This window comes from Sycon ciliatum, chromosome 5 (genome assembly GCF_964019385.1).
Source record: "Sycon ciliatum chromosome 5, ocSycCili1.1, whole genome shotgun sequence".
In the NCBI taxonomy this organism is placed as follows: Eukaryota; Metazoa; Porifera; class Calcarea; order Leucosolenida; family Sycettidae; genus Sycon; species Sycon ciliatum.
Window position 1 is genome coordinate 36,405,978 of NC_088647.1, and position 24,110 is coordinate 36,430,087.

At 47.3% G+C, this 24,110-nt stretch overlaps 2 protein-coding genes across 2 annotated transcripts in view; both read right to left on the minus strand.

Moving 5' to 3' along the window:
* LOC135818533 (putative leucine-rich repeat-containing protein DDB_G0290503) overlaps window positions 1-24,110 on the minus strand; it is a 54,914-nt gene that overhangs the window by 25,881 nt on the left and 4,923 nt on the right. The window contains exons 5-27 of the mRNA XM_065331928.1: window positions 23,608-23,684; window positions 23,165-23,201; window positions 22,675-22,755; window positions 22,396-22,443; window positions 21,783-21,866; window positions 21,044-21,078; window positions 20,735-20,786; window positions 20,331-20,423; window positions 19,982-20,023; window positions 19,312-19,359; window positions 12,964-13,053; window positions 12,610-12,675; window positions 11,624-11,719; window positions 11,011-11,052; window positions 9,920-10,003; window positions 9,319-9,354; window positions 8,955-9,038; window positions 2,570-2,659; window positions 2,055-2,120; window positions 1,642-1,716; window positions 1,371-1,466; window positions 529-576; window positions 49-111 (exon numbers count right to left, since the gene is read on the minus strand). Of these exons, the coding sequence (XP_065188000.1) occupies window positions 49-111; window positions 529-576; window positions 1,371-1,466; window positions 1,642-1,716; window positions 2,055-2,120; window positions 2,570-2,659; window positions 8,955-9,038; window positions 9,319-9,354; window positions 9,920-10,003; window positions 11,011-11,052; window positions 11,624-11,719; window positions 12,610-12,675; window positions 12,964-13,053; window positions 19,312-19,359; window positions 19,982-20,023; window positions 20,331-20,423; window positions 20,735-20,786; window positions 21,044-21,078; window positions 21,783-21,866; window positions 22,396-22,443; window positions 22,675-22,755; window positions 23,165-23,201; window positions 23,608-23,684 (1,533 nt within the window). The remainder of the gene's footprint in view (window positions 1-48; window positions 112-528; window positions 577-1,370; window positions 1,467-1,641; window positions 1,717-2,054; window positions 2,121-2,569; window positions 2,660-8,954; window positions 9,039-9,318; window positions 9,355-9,919; window positions 10,004-11,010; window positions 11,053-11,623; window positions 11,720-12,609; window positions 12,676-12,963; window positions 13,054-19,311; window positions 19,360-19,981; window positions 20,024-20,330; window positions 20,424-20,734; window positions 20,787-21,043; window positions 21,079-21,782; window positions 21,867-22,395; window positions 22,444-22,674; window positions 22,756-23,164; window positions 23,202-23,607; window positions 23,685-24,110) is intronic.
* LOC135818534 (uncharacterized) lies at window positions 16,747-18,510 on the minus strand. The gene is made up of 2 exons (XM_065331929.1): window positions 18,266-18,510; window positions 16,747-17,918 (listed from the first exon to the last, which is right to left on the minus strand). The coding sequence occupies exons 1-2, from the start codon at window positions 18,321-18,323 to the stop codon at window positions 17,203-17,205; spliced, it is 774 nt and encodes a 257-aa protein (XP_065188001.1). The 5' UTR covers window positions 18,324-18,510; the 3' UTR covers window positions 16,747-17,202.

Below are 24,110 nucleotides of genomic sequence, written 5' to 3' on the forward strand. Positions count from 1 at the left end.
ACCCACACACACGCCCACACAGATCGACACAGACACAGACACACGCACCTCAATCTTTCGACGCAGCTCCATGATCTGATTGGTCAGTTGACGGACATGAAGGTCACGATGCTGCAATGGAAACGAGACAACACCAGACAAAGATTGAAACACGTTCTTCTTGTCATCAGAATCTGATCGTAATGGTAACAAATCACACATCTATCAGGGGAGGCGGCCATGAATGCAAGTCTGTCCAGAACTAAGAACAAAGTATTGTTTAAAGATACATCCATGAGCACCTACATGGTGCACGGTATTGCAGTGCAGAAACACTGCCCAATGTTGTTCGTTGTAATGACATTCCCAGAACTGTCTTTGTCTACTCAAGTGAATGATTCACAACATTGTAGTCAACAGTCCTTTTGTTTGTCTTTTTGTGTGCACTCTCTAAAGAGTAAGTTAAGTTCCCGTCATGTTAAGCTCCTTGTTTAGGATGATAGTAGACGGAATGTGATGCAATAGTTTGTAAACTGAGACTGAACTCACATCTGAGGAGCCATCTCCGCTGAGCCGACCGGCCATTTCAGACAAGCCCTGCACCCAAACACACAAACCAACACACAATGACAGAGCACAACAGAAATGTGCCAGGACAGAAGCACAACTACCATTCTGGAAGTGGGCTGTTTAGGGGTCGTCCATATTTCTCAAAAAATTAAAAAATCCGCCCTCAGGCAGAAAGTTGGTGGGTGGTCAAGAGCGCTGGCGGAATCTAATTTTTTGATTTTTCGTACCTCTTTTTTTTTTTTTTTCTTTCTTCAGTGACTTTCGTACACTTGTTGCACTGACATGTAGTGCACTGTAGACGTAGTGTAGGATCGCAAACACCAGTATGATATACCGGTACATGCCTCTTCATGTACATGTGCATGTAGTTGTAGGACGTGCATGGCCGTCGGTAGACCTCCTACTCACTTACTTTAATAGCTACTAGTACTTGACATACATGTACATGTACATGTAGGTGCAATCAGTGAACATGGGGTCAGGAGTTCTTATTTTCGAGCTGGTAAAAATCAAAAAATTAATGGGAAAAAATGGGGGGTGGGTGGGTGGGTCGGAGACAATTTTGCATGAGGACGGATTTTTTAATTTTTCGATAATTACGGACGACCCCTTAGGAAAGAAATGCTTGCTGCGGTAGGCCCAGACCCATACACTGCTTCTATGATGTTTATGAACTTTATATGCACAAACAACAACGACGACGATGACGGTAACAACAACAACAACAACAACAACAACAACAACAACAACAACAACAACAGCAGCAACAACACAGCATCATGCAGGTAACGTTCGTTTGTCTTTATCTCTCCTTGCCTTACCCTGATGGCTTCTTCCTTCTCCTGCAATGCTTCAGAGAGACGAGAAGCAGCCTCGTCTCGGCGACTGAGATCACGAGTAAGGCTGTCGATCTGATCCTATAGAACCATATAAATGAAAAAGGGCAGACAGAGCAGCATGGTCAAAGTCCTTCTTGCAAATAAAATACCTACGGCAATATTGAATATTCCAAAAAAAATTGGCAGGCTTATTGTAAAACAAAAGCTTAGTCCTGAAAAGAAGGCCGTCAGAGTTGTGCCGAGTCAAACGTACCCGATACTGTTGCTCTAGGCGTGTCTGTCGCTGACGATGTAACTGTGCAGAGTGATCTAGCTGACGGCGAACATTCTACAAACAGAAAACGTGAAAGTGGAAAAACGGGCATCGGAAGCGACACAACAATAGCACTGTTTTCAGTTAGGTAGAAGAACCTTCAGGACAGGAATGCACAGTAACTGGATGTCCTCTTCACCATCAGCTACTTGGTTTCCCATAACCTGGACCAACTCCACCAAACCTATCATGGGTTTCATGGGCAAACATACAGTTACCAAAGGCCTCACTACCACGGACCAACACATACTGGCTGCTTACACTTCCATCTCGGATCAACAGCAAGACAGACAGACAGACAGACAGACAGGGAGAGAGAGAGAGAGAGAGAGAGAGAGAGAGAGAGAAAATACCTGCAGAGACTGTTCTTTGCTGGACAGTGCGTCCTTCAAAGCATCGATATTCTCCTGAAGGGTACCCTACAACAACACCACAAAGAACACAAGACAGTGAGAGCATACACATAATATACACAGTCCTGTCACAGTCCTGTGTTATAAAGTCAGCTTTGCGTATAACGACACTCAGCGGGGCATCAAAAAAGTGTAAAAAAAAGTGTAAAAAAAGTGTAAAAAAAAGTGTTCTTATACCCGAAGTCTCACTATATGTATTACAGTGGGATGGAACTTTGCTCTGGGCATGGAAATTCTGTCGTTATTCGCGAATTGTCGTTATATCCGCAGTCGTTATTAGCGAAGTTGACTGTAGTCCATTATCCCTGAATCCCCAAACTTCTACAAAAGAATACACCGGGTTCATCTGAAGGTGAACAGTATCAGCTGCTCTCGTCCAAAAGAAGAAATGAAAATAGCTGGAGACACGTTTTCAGGCAAACACAACCATAGCCTGGTCACGGTGAATACGTTACCTTAGACTGACGCTCTTTGTCGAGTGCTGCACGTAGCTTGTCGAGCTCACGCGTCAGAGCACGCAGTTGAGAATCGCGTTGTGCTGCATCCTGGCGGGCAAGAGGAGCACCATAAGAACAAACACACACACAAACACACACGCACACACACAAACACACACGCAGACGCATGCACAAACACATGCATGTAAACACACACACACACACAGCAAACATCTTACTGAAGTTCTCTCCCAAGCCTACTTCACATCATACTACAAGTTACCTACGAAGACACAAGCACACTTGGGACAATTTTAATCAGCAATAAACTAAAATGGCGTCAAAAGAGAAGGAGGCGTGGTTAAGCTCGGCGGGCCCTACCAAGATTTTACCCCTGTCCACGCTGACTGGAAGATTAGGATAGCGGAAAAGCGGCAGCCCTGTCACTGGAGACAGCAGTCCTGAGAGCAGAACCAAGAAACGATCCCGGAATGCGGCGGGGAATGCCGCCGACAGTTTGTCTACCAGCGCGGACGGGGAGTCGGAGACATCGTCATCCCCGACACGCCACCAACAGAGAAACCCAATGAATCGGTAAGAGCCACTGGTTAACGAACTGAAGACGACATGTTGAGTGTGATTTTAGCTGGCCAACGTGACATGCAGGCCGTCATGTCGACAAAGCTAGACTCAGTGTCAGATAAACTCAACGGCCTTTCCATTGAGTTAGAATCAGTGCAGAAACGCATGACCAAGTAAGAAAAGACCCAACGTGTGCATGAGTGTGATTTAAAGGCTCATGTTGCTCAGGTCGCCGGCCTCGAGGACCACGTCAATGTGGACATACACAGAATCCGAGCAGAATTGACAACATTTGGCGACAAGAGCTAGGATATTTGTGAACGACAAGACGAGGCACCCACGGCAAATTCAAAAATTCCTGAATGTGCTAGACCCAGTGAGTTTGTGAGCCGCAAGGAAATGCACAGCATCATTGAGGAATCGCGTGCCCACTCCCAAAGAGCGAACAATGTTATGGTGGTTGGTCTTGAGGAAACTGATGATGAAGACGTGCGGGGAAAAATTTCGAATGCCATTTCCTCTGCCGGCACAGCCAATAGTCTACCCCTGGAAAAGGACGTCGTCGTGGAACGGGTGGGTACACGCAAGCGCCGTCCTGGCACAGCTGCTAAGGGCAACGCCGACCATCCGCGTCCTGCATCGTCCGTAACTAATGACACCAAGAGTACATGCGCTCACTTCATCTTGCGAAAACACTCGTAGAGATAGTATTGCTCGTTTCTTAGTGGCAAGTTGCCTGAGCTAGTTTACCAAGAGGCCACGTACAGTGCGTGTGATATGCATTACCCAAGGTATGAAGTCTGCCATATTTAGGCATCGCAAGGAACTAAAGTTCGGCGACCAACCCCTGTATGTCGGTCGTGACCTGACCCCACGGCAGCAGGCAGCGCGCAAGGCTGCCCTGCCCGCATATAGATCACTGCGCGTGCAGAACGTCAAGTGCACCCTGCCATTCGATGTAATAATGCAGGATGGAGCACCGCTAGCTGTTGGACGAGCGAATTGCCTCTCTCCTAAATGACCGTGGTAGGTGACAATAGGATGCCGCAGACCCAGAGGGCCATCACAGTACTTCAACCACACTAACTGTAAGTCCGCATAATGCATGGGGATGAGGCAGCTGGCTGCGTGGGTGATTTTCATGCCTTTCTTTCAGAAACAAACACCAAATTACCTCTAGAAGAGTACCGCGGTAATAGGTCATATGTTCTGTTCACCAACGGTGCAGGCGTATACTATCTACATAGCAAAATGCTGAGTTTTCTTGTAGATGTGTCAGTGCGTGACAATCAGCTTCTGTGTGCGATTTTAAAAAGCAGATTAGAGTCAGACAGACTTCGTGGCTGGTGCTAGGGCGCTTGGCATCTTTTCCAAGCTTGTAGTCGGTCCGCTCTGGTGTGTGTTAGAGGATCCCAATGTCACCATCCTGGAAATGAGCCGCTACTACACTGACCTCACCAACAAGCTAAATGAGCGGGGGAAGGATGCCAGTGATCTTCCCGATGGCAGCACACGACCGTTTCCTGGTGCGAAAGTGTTTTCGGCTCTGGTGCAGCCGTCGGAGGAATATGACGACCTCACACTGCAAATCCTGACGTACCTCTGCTCAACACTTGCTGCTTATTCGACTCGGCTTCTCTCTGATCACCTCCCCAAAGGCCAATATCACATGGACAGTGTTGATGAGGCTTCCAGCCTGGTGACTGAGACAGTGTTGATGAGGCTTCCAGCCTGGTGACTGAGACTGCCCAATATCACATGGACAGTGTTGATGAGGCAGTTCCAGCCTGGTGACTGAGACAGTGTTGATGAGGCTTCCAGCCTGGTGACTGAGACTGCCCCTGTCCGTAAAACTAACGCCGTCAGCGAACGTGATTTTGCCCAACTGGATCGTCTACTAAGGGAGAAGCCCAATGCCGACACTGTGGCCCTAGAGGGCATGATTCTATTTGCCAACAACGAAACTGCTGCCTGGCTGACTTCGTTACTGCCGGAAGAGGCGGCCAAGCTTGTTGAGGTGGCAAGGTGCACGGCTTCTTCTGCTCGCTAACAATTTAAGGATCGCCTACTTGCGATACGACAGTTCCACCTGGATGAGCTGAAGAAAAAACAAGCGGAGAAAGAGAAGAAGCAACTGGCAGACCTTGCGCGAAAAGAGCAGCTGACAAAGGACATCCAGCAGTATGGTCTTTGGGGTAATGAAACGAACATCAGCGAGGAGGTACAGAAAATCCCCTCTGTGACAGGCCAACGAGTAGCGTCGCGCGTGCAGCTTCTATTTCGCAAGTTCGTGTTGCTGCAGAATGCCGACAAGCAGCTGTACTACTTGACTTCAGGTGGCCGCAACTTGCCAATAGCCAAGCTAGTTGCCAACCTGAAGGAGGTGATCGGCATTGCCCCAAATGCTCAGCCAACTACAGATGTGGCAGAGTCATAGGTAGGTGAAGCCTTGCTCTTGTGTGCTGCAGGCAGTGCTTCCAATGTGTTTAATACCTTTCTTGATCTCTTTTCCATGCACTGTTCTTTCCCTAGTGCTTACAGTGTAATTGCAGTTGATAATAATATGTGCTGGACCGATTAGCAATTCTTCACATGACTTCCTTCAGTGTGCAGTTTCATGTTGTGATTGGCATGGAGTGTTGGCTATGATGGCAGCGTCTTGGGCTGGATTGTAGCCTTCTTTCTTCTCTTTTCGTAATGACTGTGTTTGAACTGTTCAGGAGATCACTGGAAGTATTACTAGAAGCGATCCAGAATGTGCAGAATGTGTGCAGAATGTGTGCAGAATGTGTGCAGAATGTGTGCAGAATGTGTGCGATTGGCTGGTTTGATGGCAGAGTTTGATCATTACAGCCGATAATTATATTACTAGAGCTGATTGTCATGATTATTGTTATAGCCGGTACGCGGTCCAGTATCAATGTAAACCGTACTAAACGGTACTTTTGCTTTTGATTTTCGTAGCTGTTATCAGTACACTTGGTATATTACTACTTTGAAGTATAACCGCCAACCTTATAGTTATACAGTCAGACCTCGCTTATCCGGTCCTCTTTTATCCGGATCCCTCGCCATCCGGAAGAAAATAGCTGGTTACAGGTGTACAGCATACGCAGTGCATCCTACATAACCGGTGTTCGGTTATCCGGTTCCCTCGCCTATCCGGATATTTTTGTGGAAAACGGATGTGTGCGGTTAAGCGAGGTCTGACTGTAGCCTATCTGTCATGTACTTGTTTGCTTGCTGTTGTTGTACAGTACTTGCTGAATGCTGATACTAAGTGTTGGCGCTTGTAGAGAAAGTTGTCGCCAACTTGTGACACGACTTTTTTTGATGTTGCGGGATATTCTTTGGAGTGATTTTTATATTATGTCACGTTATGTGTCGATGTGCATTGCCAAGTTTCCTGTTGATGTTGACTATTGTGTGTGGTTTCAACTAATGAACCAGAGATTTACCCCCACAAGTGCTGTGTTTTGGTTTGTATCTCGTTTCAAGTGATAGAAACAACACATTTCATGCATTTCAATATGGTTGCTATGGTGGTTGCTAGGGGTGTATTTCAAATTTTGACAGTTGAAACAAAAAACTACAATAGTTCAGAACCAAACCTCATGTTGGCTTGTTCTCATCAAAAAATCAAAGCAATCCCACAATATTTTTGGTTGCCATGCTGGTTGCTATGGAAGGCCAGAATTGGCCTGTGTGCCATGGCTTGTATGCAAGTTGTATGGCTTCTTTGTGTGAAAAGGTGCATATTTCGATCAACCACTGCTCGATCGTGGCTCGGAATTTTGAGCTGAAACTTGGCGAGTGAACACGTGACAAACATACCTTTCCAACAAAAAAAAGTTGGTGCCAAAATTCCAACGAATAAAAATTCACTGGTCGCGTGACTGAACACCCTACGCATATTCCCTGCATACCTACTGACTGTAATATCACGAGTATCTCCCAAGACCCACCTATTGCACCAAGTACATACACTAGCACCTCGCATGCCCATAATTACCTATCATTTAGAACTCATTGAACCAACCAAATAACTGTATGCATTTTAAACTGCCGTAGCATTAAACCAACAATAGCCGACTTCAGCTGCTTGCTGCAACAATACCGTATAGATGTACTTTGCGTAACCGAGACATGGCTTAACAGCTCGATACCAAGCGAAGCAGTAGCCGTTCGAGGCTTTGACGTTTTTAGAAGAGATCGCGACCAATGCGACGTAGAGTGGAAAGGGCTAGGCGGCGGTGGTGTTGCGATACTGTGCTCCACACAGCTAGCGGCGCAGCGCCGTCCACATTTGGACTTCAGGAACAAAGGTAGCCCCGTGGAGCCCACGAACTACAGGCCTATTTCGCTCTTACTCTACCTGGCCAAACTGTTTGAGAAAATCACAGTGCGCCGCCTCCAACGCTATTTGGAGAAATGTTACATTATAATAATGCCCAGAGCAGTTCGCTTATGTTAGAAATAAGTCCACCTCCGACCAGCTGATACTTCTCTCCCAGCACATGGCCAGCCTGATAGATGACCGCCATGATTTCCATGTGATCTGTATGGACTTCCGCAAAGCATTTGATCGCGTAGATCACAACACTCTTCTCACCAAGTTCAGCCGATTCGCCAAGCCGCATGCAGTAACCTGGCTTCAAAGCTACCTAAATGCAAGAGACCTGTCAGTAAGAGTGGGCGACACCCGATTGCAGCAGTACACCGTCACCTGCGGTGTACCGCAAGGATCCCACCTGTCCCCGCTGCTTTTCATCATCTTCATCAATGACCTCCCTCGCCTCATGAAGTCTGCCACACCCTTCGTCTACGCCGATGATGTTACTTTGCTATGCCCCAACACAACAGCCAGCCAGGCTACTAGGCAACTACTGATGCAGTCAGATGTTGATGCATGTCAAAGCTCGGCCCGCAATTGCGGTGGTGAGTTTTCAGCGGCCAAAACATCAGTCCTTTCCATCAGAACCGGTCCTACATACTCCCTAGACGCCGCACCATTACAGGTTGTGCCCACCATTAAACATCTGGGCGTCCTGTTTGACTCAAGGCTATCATATCAGAATCATTTCGAATGCGTGCTCTCGAAGTTCCGACAACGTGTGAATCTGCTATGTTATATGTCAAATCGTCTAACAACAAAAGTACTCATGATGTTATACAAAGGCTACGTTAGACCGGTGGTGGAATATGCTGCAGTCGTATGGTCGTGTCGTCTCACAGCAAAGCACACAGAAACCTTGGAGAAAATCCAAGCGCGTTTTGTCCGGTCATACCTCAAAAAGAAGAAGATTAAGTTCCAGTACGAAACTACCAAGTCTGACTTGAACAAGCTAGCGGTGCTCGAGTCTCTCAAGTATCGGCGGCAATTCATGTGTTTGGTTACGCTGCATAAGTTTATCTTCCACCACCCGAGTTACCTCTCACAATTTAGTTTCAGTGTTTCCAAAAGTGCTCGGCGGCCTAACAAAATCATTTTACCTAAATACAAATCGTTATCAAAGTCTATGTTCCTATTTAGAACTTCTGTACTTTGGACCTGTTTACCACCGAAGATGACCGCTGCAGACTCCCTGCAGGAAGTTAAGAAGAGTTTACGTCTATATACACACGAGTATGCCCATAGAACCACTGGCATTCCTACACCTCAGCAGTAACTGCACAGCACACTTTCCTTTGAAGTTTTATTGTCTCATTCTATCCCCCGCCCCTGTTATGCTGGCAACAATGCTTACAACGCCGTGCCACACACACAGGACAACGCCATGCCACACACACGGGACAACACAGTGCCAGGTTAACACCATACCTGATCGGACTGCAGCTCAGTGTCCTGTGCTGCTGCATCCAGACGATCTTGAGTGTCGGCTAGCTGTTGCCGCAGTCGTGCTAACTGCCATAGCACACCGGAAACAGAACAACACACAGCAAGCAATGCCACGACAAACAGGTCATTCACTTCCACAACAACGCGGTTCGAGTGTTGCTTTGATGATCTCTTTCTCAGCTTCGAAACCAGTTACTTGAATCAGCTAGAGTCTAGTGCTGTCCAAATAAGCACATGTGTGTATATGTATGCGCACAAATGTTCATGCACAATTGTACATGCACAATTGTCCATGCACAATTGTACATGGCTGCAAGCGATATTGTACATTAAGACCACGACTAACCTCAGCATTCCTCTCCTTCAGCTGTGCGCCAAGTTCCTACACACGCACACACACACACACAGAACCACATGGCATCACAATTAGGCCGACATCAAGAACAACTACATGAAATAAGCAGATTGAGTCATTTTGCAGGAGAGGGAACAGGAGACGAGAGGCTGTTTGTGGAGACTGCTGTAACTTCAAGTGTTGGGTAACCATCTGACAGTATAAGAGAGAGAGAGAGAGAGAGAGAGAGAGAGAGAGAGAGAGAGAGAGAGAGAGAGAGAGAGAGAGAGAGAGAGAGAGAGAGAGAGAGAGAGAGAGAGAGAGAGAGAGAGAGAGAGAGAGTATTCGGTAAGATATGTACGTACATGCACAACAAATCAAAGCGTGCGTACGTACGTATATGTACTACGTGTAGAAGTAGAGACAGGGCTACTACAAACCAGAACATAATACATACACTCGAATCTACAATAATTTACATGTACACCAGAACCATATAATTCTGTGCTACCCTGACTATCAGAAATACATGTGTGTACCTTTAATAATTTTAATTCACACACAGTGATACGTGAGACAGATTAACAGCCGGCGCACGCACACCCAGCCGCACCTTCACATGATCGGCATTCTTCTGCGCGTTGGTTGTCGCCAGCTGCAGCGCATCAGACTTGGAATCTACCTCCGTGGCCGACATCTGTACACAGGTCAATACACACAGCGAACATACAACACTACGTTAATCTCTGAGAGCGAACAATTCCACAGCTTTCCAGGGAGGCGGTGCAACTATTTCAGGACTTGCTTGGTCTTCATAAACCTGGAAGCTACCCATGTTTTCCACAATTTCCAGCATTTCGTATTGCACAACTTTTTTATTTTTTTATTTATTTTTATTGAAAACCACAAACCTTCAGACATGTGAATGTGCACATGATATACAGTGTACATGCGTATGTATAGAGAAGACAGCACAGAAACGGCAGTGGTGGTGAGACCTGGGCAGCTCGTCCGCCCCCACCAACTGACTACCCTCATGCATGCATGCATGCACACACGTGTCCTTATCTGGACGGCACTGGACACTGGTTGATTCAAGTAACACGTTTCGAAGCCGAGAAAGAGTTCATCAATGCAACACTCAGAGTGACTACAAGCAGCACATAATCACCTGACCTCTGAAGCACAGGACCGGACAAGCATTGACAAGCAAGTCCACTAACCATAACTCTCTGTAAGGTGCAGTCGCACAAAACTAGAAACTTCAACAGTTCAACTTCACGAAGAGGAGGTTTGTAGCGACTCCGGCGATACTTGAGGACTTGCGTGTTGCTCCCTACCTGAAAGCTCGCGAGTCAAATATGACCTCCAGCCAGCAGGAAGAGCGCGAGCTCCCACGTAGCCGTAGGGAGCAACACACAATTCAAAGTTCAAGCCATTGGTACTGTTGAAACACCGTTTGTGTTGTTGAAACACAGATATCGCACTTTCCAGAGTATAAACCACACTTTCAATACCAGTAATTCACCCAAAAAAAGTCGGTTCGGCTTACACTCCGATGATCAAACTAACGTTGATAAACAGGGTAGATGTCTGTATTCCGTGACAATCTGGGTGCGGCTTATACTCGGGAAAATACGCTAACCACTGCCAGTATCCGTACAACAACACTGAGAACAGGCCAGAGCAGGTACCAGCACTCACCGCAAGTCGGCCATCACGCTCCGCAAGCTGAGACTCTAGCGCCTGCAGTGTAGTACAGTGTAGAAACACAACAGCAGCGAAAAACCATCAAGTTCACTCCAGACCTACCATGGCGTAGCCTTGCAAAACTCATCAAGCTCACTCCAAATCTATCGTGACGTCGTAGTCTTGCCCAACTTGCATACTGTAGTGTCGCGTATAAAAGCATGACCCGTATAGAAGCATGACTTGAATAGAAGCCGTTTTTGGAAGAGTGCCGTGACACAGAAGCACGATTTGAATAGAAGCATACGTGCAAGTACATGTATGTGCACACTACATGCATGACAATGTGCACTGTACAGTGTAGACTGAAGACGTGTTGACGTAGAAACATGTTTTGAATAGAAGCATAACTTGAATAGAAGCATGGTTTGAACCCCGGCTTATACGGCCGTAAGCACCTGCTTTTATACGCGGCATTACGGTAAGCCAAACTACCCCTGTAGCTACCACATGAACAATGAGCACAAAATTAAAATATATGATGTCCAAGAAGGAAAGAAGCATACATGTACATACAGCTCAACTGGTGTTTCAAAACAGAGCATTGCCAGGCCACCAGGTGACTCACCGCAATCTGCACATCCTTCTGCGTAACTTGCTGTCGTGCAGCCTGCAGCTTCTCCCGAGTATCAGCCAGGTCTTTCGTGTGCTGGGCCATCAGCTCCTTCAGCAGCAAAACAGGCAAACAAAATGTACTATACCTGTATTCACCACACTGTCATTCACCACACTGTCATTCACCACACTGTCATTCACCACACTGTCATTCATCACACTGTCATTCACCACACTGTCATTCACCACACTGTCATTCACCACACTGTCATTCACCACACTGTCATTCACCACACTGTCATTCACCACACTGTCATTCACCACACTGTCATTCACCACACTGTCATTCACCACACTGTCATTCACCACACTGTCATTCACCACACTGTCATTCACCACACTGTCATTCACCACACTGTCATTCACTACACTGTCATTCACCACACTGTCATTCACCACACTGTCATTCACCACACTGTCATTCACCACACTGTCATTCACCACACTGTCATTCACCACACTGTATTCACCACACTGTCATTCACCACACTGTCATTCACCACACTGTCATTCACCACACTGTCATTCACCACACTGTCATTCACTACACTGTCATTCACCACACTGTCATTCACCACACTGTCATTCACCACACTGTCATTCACCATACTGTCACCAGAGTTTATGATGTACATGCATAGAATTAAAATGTTTCATCCAAAAGATGACAAACAATGGACAGTCAACATGCGTTACACACAAGTTACGACGACACCGGATAAGATACATATGAACTACTGGAAGTACATAGTGATAATGAAGCGGGGGAGGGGGGGGGGGGGAGAGGAAGAGGAAGAGGAAAAGGAGGAGAGAGAGAGAGAGAGAGAGAGAGAGAGAGAGAGAGAGAGAGAGAGAGAGATACGGGTCGGTGTAGCGCATGTTTTGGCAACTGCGGAGCAAAGAAACCATGCCACACAGGGCACGATAGGAGAATCTTACCTCATAGTGATGAGCAGCCCGTTGTGCAGATGTGCCATGTGATTCTCTAAGGTTTGCTTCCACACCCTGACAACAAACAGAAAGAAAACACACATCAGAGCTCAGAAGATAATACCAACTCTCATCGCCGTTCTCCAAGGATGTGTATGTGTACGTGTAGGCGTATATGTGCACGGCGTCTGTGTGTGAGTTCACGCGCGTCAGTAAGCGTGTGTGTCCGTAAGTGATGTCTGATGTGTGTATGTATCTGTGTATGCGTGCGCACGTGTTCAAACGACCCCGCAAGTCCACAGGGCATTGCCTGACCTACACACATCAAGTGTTCAAAACGTACATGCACAGCTAAACACACACCTTCAGGAGTTCCTGCTGATGAGCAACCTCTGACTCCAGGTCAGCAATGCGAGCATCCCGTGTGCGGATTTCCAACCGAAGTTCCAGGGACTAAATAGAACAGAGAAGGGAAGCACAGTGGAGAGAGAGAGAGAGAGAGAGAGAGAGAGAGAGAGTGAGAGAGAGAGAGAGAGAGAGAGAGAGAGAGAGAGAGAGAGAGAGAGAGAGAGAGAGAGAGAGAGAGCACAGATCGATGACAAAGCCACAGCACTATCATCATTACAAGAGGCAAGGGGACTGAAGGAAGTGGGGCACGGAGAGTCCGACTAAATTGGTGAACAATCAACAGCACTGACATACCTGGAACTGAAACCCATCACCCACTTCTCTACTTTCGGAACTCCCTATAGACCCCTTTCCGGATAGAACACAGTGCGCGTTGCATGGCAACGGGTGACGCGCAAAAATGTTTGGTGGGCAAGAAGTTCAGCCCAAACTGCAGTGAAAGTAATTTTTCAACCAGGAACCAACAATGTCTGCTGTCATCCCTGACTCTGCTGCCGCTGAGCAGCCACCACCCTTGCCTCAGCCACTGGCTGTCCTTTTGAAAGTTGGTCCGAAGCCAGCGATGCCGATTTTGTTGGGGTTCAGACTTCTCTTGCGACGCTGAAGGTGGCCGAACTGAAGGAAACTGCCAAATTTCTGGATGTTCGGTTGACTGGAGCAACAAAGAAGGCTGACATCGTGGAGCGCTTGGTGTCGATGTCCAAGATTGGTTTGGCTGGTGCTGCTGATGCGTCGTCCTCTGGTGCTTCCGTTGGACTGCAGTATATAACTCAAGACGTTCGGGGCACTTTGACTTCGTTGCCTCGTTTCAACGAGGTGCAAGACTGGTGCAAGGAGTTTCGTGCTGCTGTGAAGCGGTTCCACTTCATGGATTTATTGACGTACTTGGTCTATGGACGAGACAAGACGTTTGATATGGAGAGCATGAAGGCATTTAGGTGAGTAATGAGCATAGGCGGTGTGGGTATGTTGTGATAGTAGGCAGTTTGAATTCGTAATCTCTCAAGACAAAGTCAGTGTGTGTCAAGTTTTGTTGAAAGACCTACTGTAACTGAGGTCAACTAGCATTTTCGAATCAGTTGCCATCAATGTCTAATCAGTGAACGAATTCAGCTAGGGAACCCCTGAATTGCACATCCCTAATATTGTCTCTTTTCTCCAAATGTGTCTTTGGAAATTTTGTTGGCAACAGGTCTTTGAAGGCGTACCAACTTTTTGCCGATGGCTTTGTGAAGAATGCGTGGAGCAAGCAATATCCTGCATCTGGGGAGAACGGTGTGGCAATCTCCTATCTCCGTGCTTACGTCCACCATTCCTTGTCGTGTGATACACCGCTCACCGTGTATGTGTCGTTGAACACTGAGACTGGTGAAGTCTACGCTGCGCAATGCAGCTGTATTGCCGGGTAAGTGTTTTCACAGAAACGCACTACGAGTTGGTGTGTTTTCTTCAGTCCAAATGTGACAGTTGACCTGCGGCACTGATAAATCCTATTATAACTCTTCCTCCTTACCTGTGCTGTGATAGTTCCTTTGTAGTGACATGTATTTTGCAGATGATTGTTATAATAACTTCTTTGTTCAACAAGTTTGTGATGTGATGAGTTCTGACAGCTCTATCTGACGTTGGCATATATTTGTTGTCTCCCGTGCATGGTGTGCGTGTGCGGTTGTTTATGTTAGGCTGGGAGAGGCGTGCAATCATGTTGCTACCCTACTCTTCTTCATTGAATCCGCTGCAAAAAGGAATCTGGTGGAGCTACCCGTGGAGTTGTCTAAAACGTCACAACCTATGCGCTGGAATCAGCCTCCAAAGAAGCATGTCGATCCTCCGCCACTCGCCAATATGGAGTTTGTGAAAGCTTGCCATGGCATGACTGATGATGAAGTGGAGAGGAAGCAGCTGCGAGCGGAGTTTGATCCCCGTGCACCGTCACACCGCCAAGTCACATCTGCTGACGCACTCACCTTGCAGGAGGCATTAGCAGCGGGAAAGGCATCAGCCAAGAACTGTGGGTTCTTCCATTTCTGGGAAGTCGAAGACCAGTCATCAGGACTTGCTGCTACTCCAGTTAGCCAACCCAAGGACCTTTCGCCATTGGTCCTGTTCCATTCTGACAGGCTTCCAGGTGGAACGAGTGAAGAACTGAAGATGCCCTTGGTCGATATACCGGACCACTGTCCAAGTACGGTGTATCCCAAAAGGAAGTGGAAGACTTCACCAAAGGCCAGACAGACAACTCGTGGTGGTTCGACCTACGCCATGGGCGCCTAACTAGCTCACGATTTGGTGACATCGTTCGCTCTCGAGCCCAGGAGCCAGTCTCGCTGCTGGCCGGTATCATGGGATACACCACCATTTCCGCTTTGCCACCTGCCATGCGATGGGGAGTGGAGAATGAGCCCAGGGCGAGGGACATGTACCTCAGTGTGGCACTCGAAGATGGAAAGAACATCACCGTGAGAGAGTGTGGTCTTAGCCTCCATCGTGACTACCACTTCATTGCTGCGAGTTCTGATGGAATCGTTGTGGAGGAGCTTGAGAGCGGCGTGGTGGAGCGTGGCTGCCTGGAAATAAAATGCCCCTTCTCCATCCAGGGCACATCTATTGTTAACCTCACGCCAACTCAGATCGCCCAGCAATTCCCTGGCAAGTCATTCTTGGAATGCCACGCGGACGGGTCAGCCCACTTATGCAAGAATTACAAGTACTATGACCAGGTGATTGGTGAGATGGCGGTCATGGATGAGAAGTGGTGTGACTTTGTGGTGTTCACATGTGCTGGCGTGCTTGTAGAGCGTATCATGTTCGATGACGCTCATTGGCAAACCATGCTCATGAAGTTAACGTCCTTCTACGAGCAGTTTGTTATCCCAGAGCTGTGCTCTCACAAGCTGTACCTTTCAAAGTACAAGTCATGAATGACAAGAAAAAATATTTTTGTGTTTATATTCTGTACATAGGGATTTCAATCTATTTTGCTTCGCTAGATTTTTTGGAACTTTGTACAGCAATGCCCCATCTTCTGCGAGGGATATGCTCGGAACCTTCTCATGTTCCCAGCATTGAAACTTAATTCTGTACATAGCGGTTCCGATCGATTTTTCTGTTATTGTGCGGAATTCTATGGATGACATCGCACACATCCTTGTACCTGTCTGTCATTATAAATATTGGCTGGATATTATGCTACTTCTGGTAGCCCGTACCAACTTGCTTCGGTGACAATCGCGGTGACAGTGCACTCTTTATCACATCCCAACCCCACAAACAACATGCACCCAGCCAGTGACCTGGCAGCATTTGGTATGTTCATATTCACAAGCTTTGGGAATTACACAAAATAGTATTTTGAACCAGAGACCTTTGCTTGATCGTGGCATACGCCACCATTTCCACTTTGCCACCTGCCATGCGGTGGGGAGTGGAGACAATGCACTCTTTATCACATCACAACCCCACAAACAACACGCACGCAGCCAGAGACCTAGCAGCAGTTGGTACGTTCATATTCACAAGCTATGGCACTTCCAGAAAATATTACTTCGAACCAGAGACCTTTACTTGACCGGAGCACTGTGCTTCCGCCGCGCCATGTAGCCGTACTTTGTATTTACATTACATGTGAAGATAGGGTGCGAATCCAGCTCCGATCCTGCTCTGATATGTTCAGAAAAATGATTCTAACTGTGCACCTCCCTTCGGGCTCCAGTAATAAGACGAATCGTCTGTTGGAGAAACCGAAGTAAAATAAGAGTGGTTATTATTATTATTATTATAGTGTGCTAAAAAATAGACCATAATAAAGAGAACAAAAGAAGATAGAACTTGAATAAAGTGATTCACATGTCTCTTCAATTTACTAGCGGGGCGTCGAAGTTTGTGAGGAAGAAGCACACTTTCACGATGTGAGACGACAGACTCGACATGCTCACAGGGAACACAGTGTTGAGGACACGGTAGCAACGTGCACGTCCGATAGCCCGTTCGACATGGATACGCAGCTCTGCAATGCGGCGGGTCTTCTCGATCTTCTGGGCGCTCATCTGGCTATCAGCACCAAGCTTTGGCGGGATGTTCAGTTTCACTCCATGGAGAGCAAGAGGCACCTCGATGTCAAAGCCCTTGTCAGCCATGACACTGTCACCCTTCTCCAGAAGCTGCAACAGACCGCTCTGCTCTGTGATGACCTTGTCACTGACTCGGCCACCCCAAACATCCAACACAAGTCACAAGACCAGCAGGTGAAACACCTACAAGAACCTTCATGGTGTTCCGGCTCTTGTAGCTGGAGTACGTGATCGACTGGTTCAGGAGAGAAGTTGGGCGCTCCATCTGGATCTCCAAACAGTCAATGATAATCCTCGTCTGCGGGAACTTGGACTTAAAGCACGGTGGCATGAACTTGTCCACAAGTTGTCTGGACGGGAACGGGAAGAGGAGAGACAGCTCACGGGACAGAAACAGAATCCACGTGGAGTACATCCTGCTGAACGTGGAGTCAGGCATTTGCATCAGGGCTGCCACAAACCCGCCACACATACCATGGCGCAACCGGACAAGCGTCGCAAAGAACTGGTTGGCAATGGACAAGTCCTTGGTCATCCGAGGGCCAGGCTTGTTGTCCTTGGGGTCACTGGTGGAATCACCGCGCCAGGCAGTGAGCTTTGCGGCCTTCTCCTGCACATGACCTAAGACAGCATGGAACACGGAGCGGTTCGGCAGACCAGTGAGGAAGCGACACTTCTCATCAGACTCGTCAATCCAGTGCACACCAAACTGTGCCTTCGAAAGCCCAGTCTCTAGTTCCCCGCAACGCCGCTTTAGCCGTTCAACTTCCGCCCTCAACTTCTTGCATTCCTCTTCCAAACGATCAGTGTCCGAGGTGTAGGGTTCATCAGGTCCACATGCTGTAGAACATGGAAGAGAAAGATAACACAAATCACGTCACAGTTGACCAGGGACAAGTGAGATCACAGTACCGGCACATAACATCTAACCCTCCAAATGGGAGTGATGCAATGGAGAAGATTTAGGTACGTTTCGTCCATGACGTCCAGGTGCAATTCAAAGAACAGGGATCAGAAACAATCTACCGATATTACACAAGGTCAGGACATCTTAGAAACGTACAATAATCATTGAACTAATATGGGACCCGCAGCGTTTTCACTCACTACTGTACACATGCGACAAGAGTTGAAACCAATCACAGATATGACACTACTCTTGAAGGCCAAGACAGCAGACACCTTACCTGTAGACACCTTGATAGGAGCAATAGTTGGCACTTCAAGATTCAGAAGACTGGACATCCCGGTTGAGTTCTGAGCAACAAACAAGTAGACATACACCTACACTTTATGATTCTCGAAAAAATAATTTAATTCTTCCAGACACCATCATCTAGAAAGAGAAATTTCAAAATGCATCTGAAGAATAACGTCTTTCTGGCCTGGCCAATGGAGTGTGCATGGCCTTCCCAAGAAGGGGACCTTCCAGCATCGTACAACATCGATGCATCAGGGGCACAAGCTGATTGCAACGTATGAAATTCATAACGTACAAACAACTAAATTTTGAATTACTCAACGTACAGAATCAGTCAGATCTCTTTTTCTTACCTTGAAAATAGGAGAGGACAGTTGAAGTTCGGCGAAGTACGAGTGGTCATGAGAAACACCATGTCGTTGGCTTGCCTTCCTTGCCTTTTCTTTCTGCTTCAGCCTTGCAGCATCAGCCAATTTCTTTTTCCTCAGCTCAGTAAACTTCTCACGTCAGACAGAACGATCGATTTTCGACGTAGCTGTTTCAGGGTTCGCGGAGTCATAACCGAGCTTCAAGGACGGCACATAGTCAGGATGGGACTCGTCGTCCTTTGCTTCCTTTGCATTCGGATTGCCAAGAACAAAATGCTTCTTGCAGACTCGCTCGTCAGTGTCTGGTGTCCAGGGCGATCCATCAGCTTCTTCACGGCGAATTGCAGCAATCCAGAGTCCCCTGCGCTTGGGATTTTTTTGGAAATCGGTGGAAACCACCTCCACAGCCACGCGTATACCTATTTGTGCATCCTATGACGGCACAGGTCTGCACCATGGCTGAAACTAAAAGGAAAGGACGACAAAATAGATCCAACCAACTAAAAAGACAAAGGAGAGTGGTTCTTCTTGCCCACCAAAGTTTGAATTTCTCGGTAACCATAGAGATTCGCGGCGATCCGGAAAGGGGTCTATAGTAATGGACAAACAAAACACCCCCCCCCCCTCACACACACACATATTAATATACACACGCATGCCTGACCTTCTTGCTTTCAGCTGTTTGGATGTCATCTCTCTCCTTCGCCAAGTTCTAAGAAATAAGAGAGCACAATTCCAGCACAGAGTGCATGGCAAATGAGTATGTGCACCACGTCAACAGTCCAACGTCTATGCTGCATATTCACACACACACACACACACACTGACACACACACACACACACACACACACACACACACACACACACACACACACACTGACACACACGCACGTACAAACAGAAGTACAGTGAAATCTGTCTAAGCTATCCGCTCAATGGACCTTCAAAACATGATCTCCTATACATGTACAGGTGGTGTCCATATCCAGGATATTTGACTAGAAATAACACCCCTTGGTCCTAGTTGTAGTGATTCTCTAGTCTAGGTGGTCGCCTGATCAGAGTGGTAACCGTAACATGTTCTACTGTAGTGTGTTTTGTAACCGGTCTAAGACAATAAGAGGAGGAACTCTGAGTACTCAACCACTGACAGGTATCCAATAGAGATAAGAAGATTGAAATGAAGGAGAGGACGAGGGGATGGATGGTCCAAGCAATCACAATTTGATAATGGCTCAACATCATCGCATCCGACACCATGCAGCACACACACGTACACACACGCACACACACATACGCATATACACACACATACGTACACACACACGCATACCTTATTCTTTCCCGACACATCGGCTAGATTCCTTTCCAGGTCCTGTTTCGATGAAAAGAAAGGACAAAACGAAAGAAAGTCAGGACGCAGTGGAAAACTACATAATGGTCTTGCAGAGATTCTTTTTCTTTGTTGCATTTTAGTCAGCTCTGAGCAGTGGGCACAGAAAGGTACAATGCACCAACCCAAGAATTGAAGACCAATTGAGGCACGATTCAAAAGCATGCATAACCAGCAGAAACTACTGAGGAACGAAAAACGAGCGTGTGTGTGTGTGTATGTGTACGCGCGCGCGTGTGTGTGTGTGTGTGTGTGTGTGCGTGTGTGTGTGGCCATATGTTCTTATCACCTGAATTGTGGCTATCTTGTCATGCAGCTCGGAGCGGAGTGCTGGCAGTTGCTCAGCCAGCGACGATGAGGCAGAATGAGCATCATTAAGTTGCTATGGGCACACAGAGCAATGAACACAGGCAAACGCAAAATGCTCCAATGACTAACACAGCAAACAGCAGAATGAAAAACTTTGCAGCCTAGAGGGCGCATGTGGGCAGGCGTGTACTTACCGCCATACTGCCAGGTGAGTATTTACCACCATATGAACCAACAGAGCAAACAAATGTACATGCGTATAGCTAGGATTTTCCACACTTGCCAAGCAGCAAAAGGTCACATACTTCGAGAACCGTATTACTTCAGTAGCTCCCCACACTGGCACATACACCCAGTGAAAGACTGGATCACTTTAAGACTGACCTGCTTAGCTTCTTCAGTAGCAGTCAAAACGCCACGCACTCTGTCAATTTCCCTACAAGAACACGTCCACAAATGATGCATTTGTGGACAAGAAGATTGGGACAAAAGGAACGCCAGATTCACTATGGCTTACCGGCCTGTAAGCAAAATGGAAGGCGGGAATACCAGAGAATCAGGGGCAGAGTAGAGCCATCAGAGATCAATTTATTGTTTGAAACTACGGTGTACAGCGTATCCTCTCCAGTTCAGAGTTATAGAGATTGTGTTGAGCGACGCCAAGGACTACTAGTAGACAGAGAGATGACTTACTGCTGTGCCTCATTCAACTGATCTTCCAGCTTCGCCTGATCATGCAAACACACACACAGCACGCACACGCATGCGCACGCACCCACACATAGCAAAAGAATAGAAAAGATAACTATACCACACAGCACAGCTGAGCACCGGCAAGACACTTGATGCTAACATTTAATATTAGCAATGGTAAGATGCGAACTGCATGCACTGACAACACAAAACTCGACAGTCTAACTACATTATCAACAGGAACAATGCACTCTGAGCATGATTTTCTTGTTTCAATTAGGGCTGCAACGGGTAGGGGTTTGGACGGGTAACGAGTTCGGGTATTTCTATCCGGGTAGCACGGGTACCCTATCGGGTATTTTGGGACATAGTTTGTACAGTGAGTGTGCACTTGTGCTACATCGAAAGTATACAGTATTAGCAGGTGGCCATGCTTTTAAATGCACCGTTGCACAAAAAAAAACTATTCCAACTACCCGATTGGGTTCTCAGGAGCAAACTGCTTCCCGAATACTCGCTCTAATTACGAGTAGCACGGGCACCGTACTACTCGATGACACTCCTAGTTTCAATCAAGCAGTGCTATGGGATGAAAGCCCTATTCTACTGCGATTGCCAGTTGTCACAGTGCGCCTCGCTTGACCAGGCGAAGGCAAGAGCGGCCACAACATCAACACGTAAAGAACAAGCCCCAAGAATAACACCATCATTGCCATGCACACAGTGTTTCGCAACACACCTTCTCTGCCGTCGTCTGCTGCACCAGGTTGTCGTGATGGCGTCGCAACCCAATGTGATCCTCTTGGATGCTCTTTAGGCTGCCCTGCATGCAGTAAGCAAGAAAAAACATGCACAAAGTTCAAGTATTTGGAGGAAACAGCCACAAAAACAAACCACCGAATTTCCGAAGTAAAGTAAAAACTGTCAAGGAGACCACTCGGATAAAGCGACCACCTGTCCTAGAAGACCTCTCAAACCAGGAGCAAGCCAAGGGATGCTATTTTCTGTCAAATGGCCCTGGATGTGGAGACCACCTGGTAACAGAGACCACGTTTTGAAGGTCCGTTGAGAGGTCGTCTTAGAGAGGTTTCACTGTAGGAATTAATACCTCTCAATCTGTGGGACAGAGCTGTTCTTCCAGGTTGGGCCATGCTCCCTGGCATCGCAGCAACCTTGCCGTGTTGGTCGAGGGGCTAATGAGCAATGATGGCAAGGCTGTCTACCGCCACGCCCTGGACTATGGTGGAAAACACCATCACCGTTTCGTCCTGGAAGAAATGCAAGACCGCTGCGATATAGAAACACCAACATTACAGAGTATGCAAGAAAAGAAGATGGATTTAGTTTCTTACCAACTCGCTGCTGGCTTCTTGGTATCGATCGTGGTGGAACTTGGACTCCTTCAAACAAACATACACACACACACACACACACACAAAAACACACGCATGATACAAACTTTTAAACACGTGCACATGTACATAAGCGTGCATGCAGTGTGAGACGAAAAAAAGGCTTTTCATATCTCATAGGTTGACTTCAAGACTGCACACTACCCACCACTAGCACACAACTCAATGCCGAGACCAGTCACAACAGTTACACTGGGTAGCGGTGACTGCTTAGTGTACCTGCTGCAAACGCTCCAGTTCCTCCCTGGCAGTTGTCAGCTCAGCTCGCAGTCCCTCTCCAGCCGTGTGCCCTTCTTGTAACTGAACATTGAACAGGAGAGCAGCAAACGACAACAACCAGCCAGCAGAAGTAGCAGCAACACAACAACAACAACAACAACAACAACAACAACAACAACAACAACAACAACAACAACAACAACAACAACAACAACAACAGCAGCAGCAACAGCAGCAGCAGCAGCAGCAGTCCACCAGAACAGCACCTTGTAACTGTCGAACTTCATGTACTTCAAGTACACAGATCAAACATATCATAGGAAAGTAGACATCTCGCTAGTGCAATCCTTCAAAACAAGGTGCTCGGTGAGTAGTAAAGGGACTCAACCATCCACAACTACAGATGAAATGTCCTCTGTGTGCACAAGCAACTCTCAATGGCCAGCGCACACGCGTACAGAAATTGAACGAATGGTTACTCTACACATACCTCATCATTGTTGCGTGTCAACGTGTCAATGGCAGTACTGCAAACAAACAAACAAAAAAACAAGAACAAAATTGCACGGGTTCGCGTACTGCAAAAAAACGGAGACAAAATACAGCTGTAACACCAGACTCGTCAACACGCACTTCTCATTGATGACCATATTCATCCTGGAACAATGATCGAACAATGATATAACTCGCGCTGCTTCTGGAGCACTACTCAGTCTGAATTGTCAAGTTTGTATTGCTACACTAGGGATGGGTCACTCAGTGAAGAGGTTTTACTGTTTCGCGCGCGCGCGCGCGCGCGCGTGTGCATGTGTGGTGAGACTGGGTAATGTCACTAATGTGTGGGTGTCTGCATTGGAGTGTGCGAATTCTTCAAACAATTGGCAGAATTCTCAGGACTGGAGCAAGGAAAGCCGAGAGCACAGTGGAACCTACGCAGCCCGTTGCAACAGAACCTGCTTGTCCTGGTTGTCATTCTTGAGCTGGGCTACTTCGACCTGCAAGTCAATATTCTGCAGCAGCGGAGCACGATCAAGACACACAGCACAGGCGGATATTGAAAGTTGGCAATGAAGCGAGGCAAAAGAACAATGCCCAGCGGCATAGCTGGTCCACCTTTTAGGTGGTGCACGGCCGCAGGATGGCTGGTGCATGTCCGTCATGGTCATTATGTGCATGCTGAACCTAGCCTAGTACTAGGTCGAAATTGTTAGGGGGGGGGGGGGGGGGGGGGGGGTGCACATGACACAGTTCTGCGCCTGAACTGTGCATACATATGATTAGGGGTCAAAGGGGTGTACAGGGTACCCGACCGTTAATCTCAGGTACCGTTATTAAAAGGGTACCCGTTTGAATTTTGATGAACCAGTCAGTACGGAACAACACTGCTGGGATCGTGTATTCCAGGCGGGAGTCAATTATTTACAACTCCACGCTGG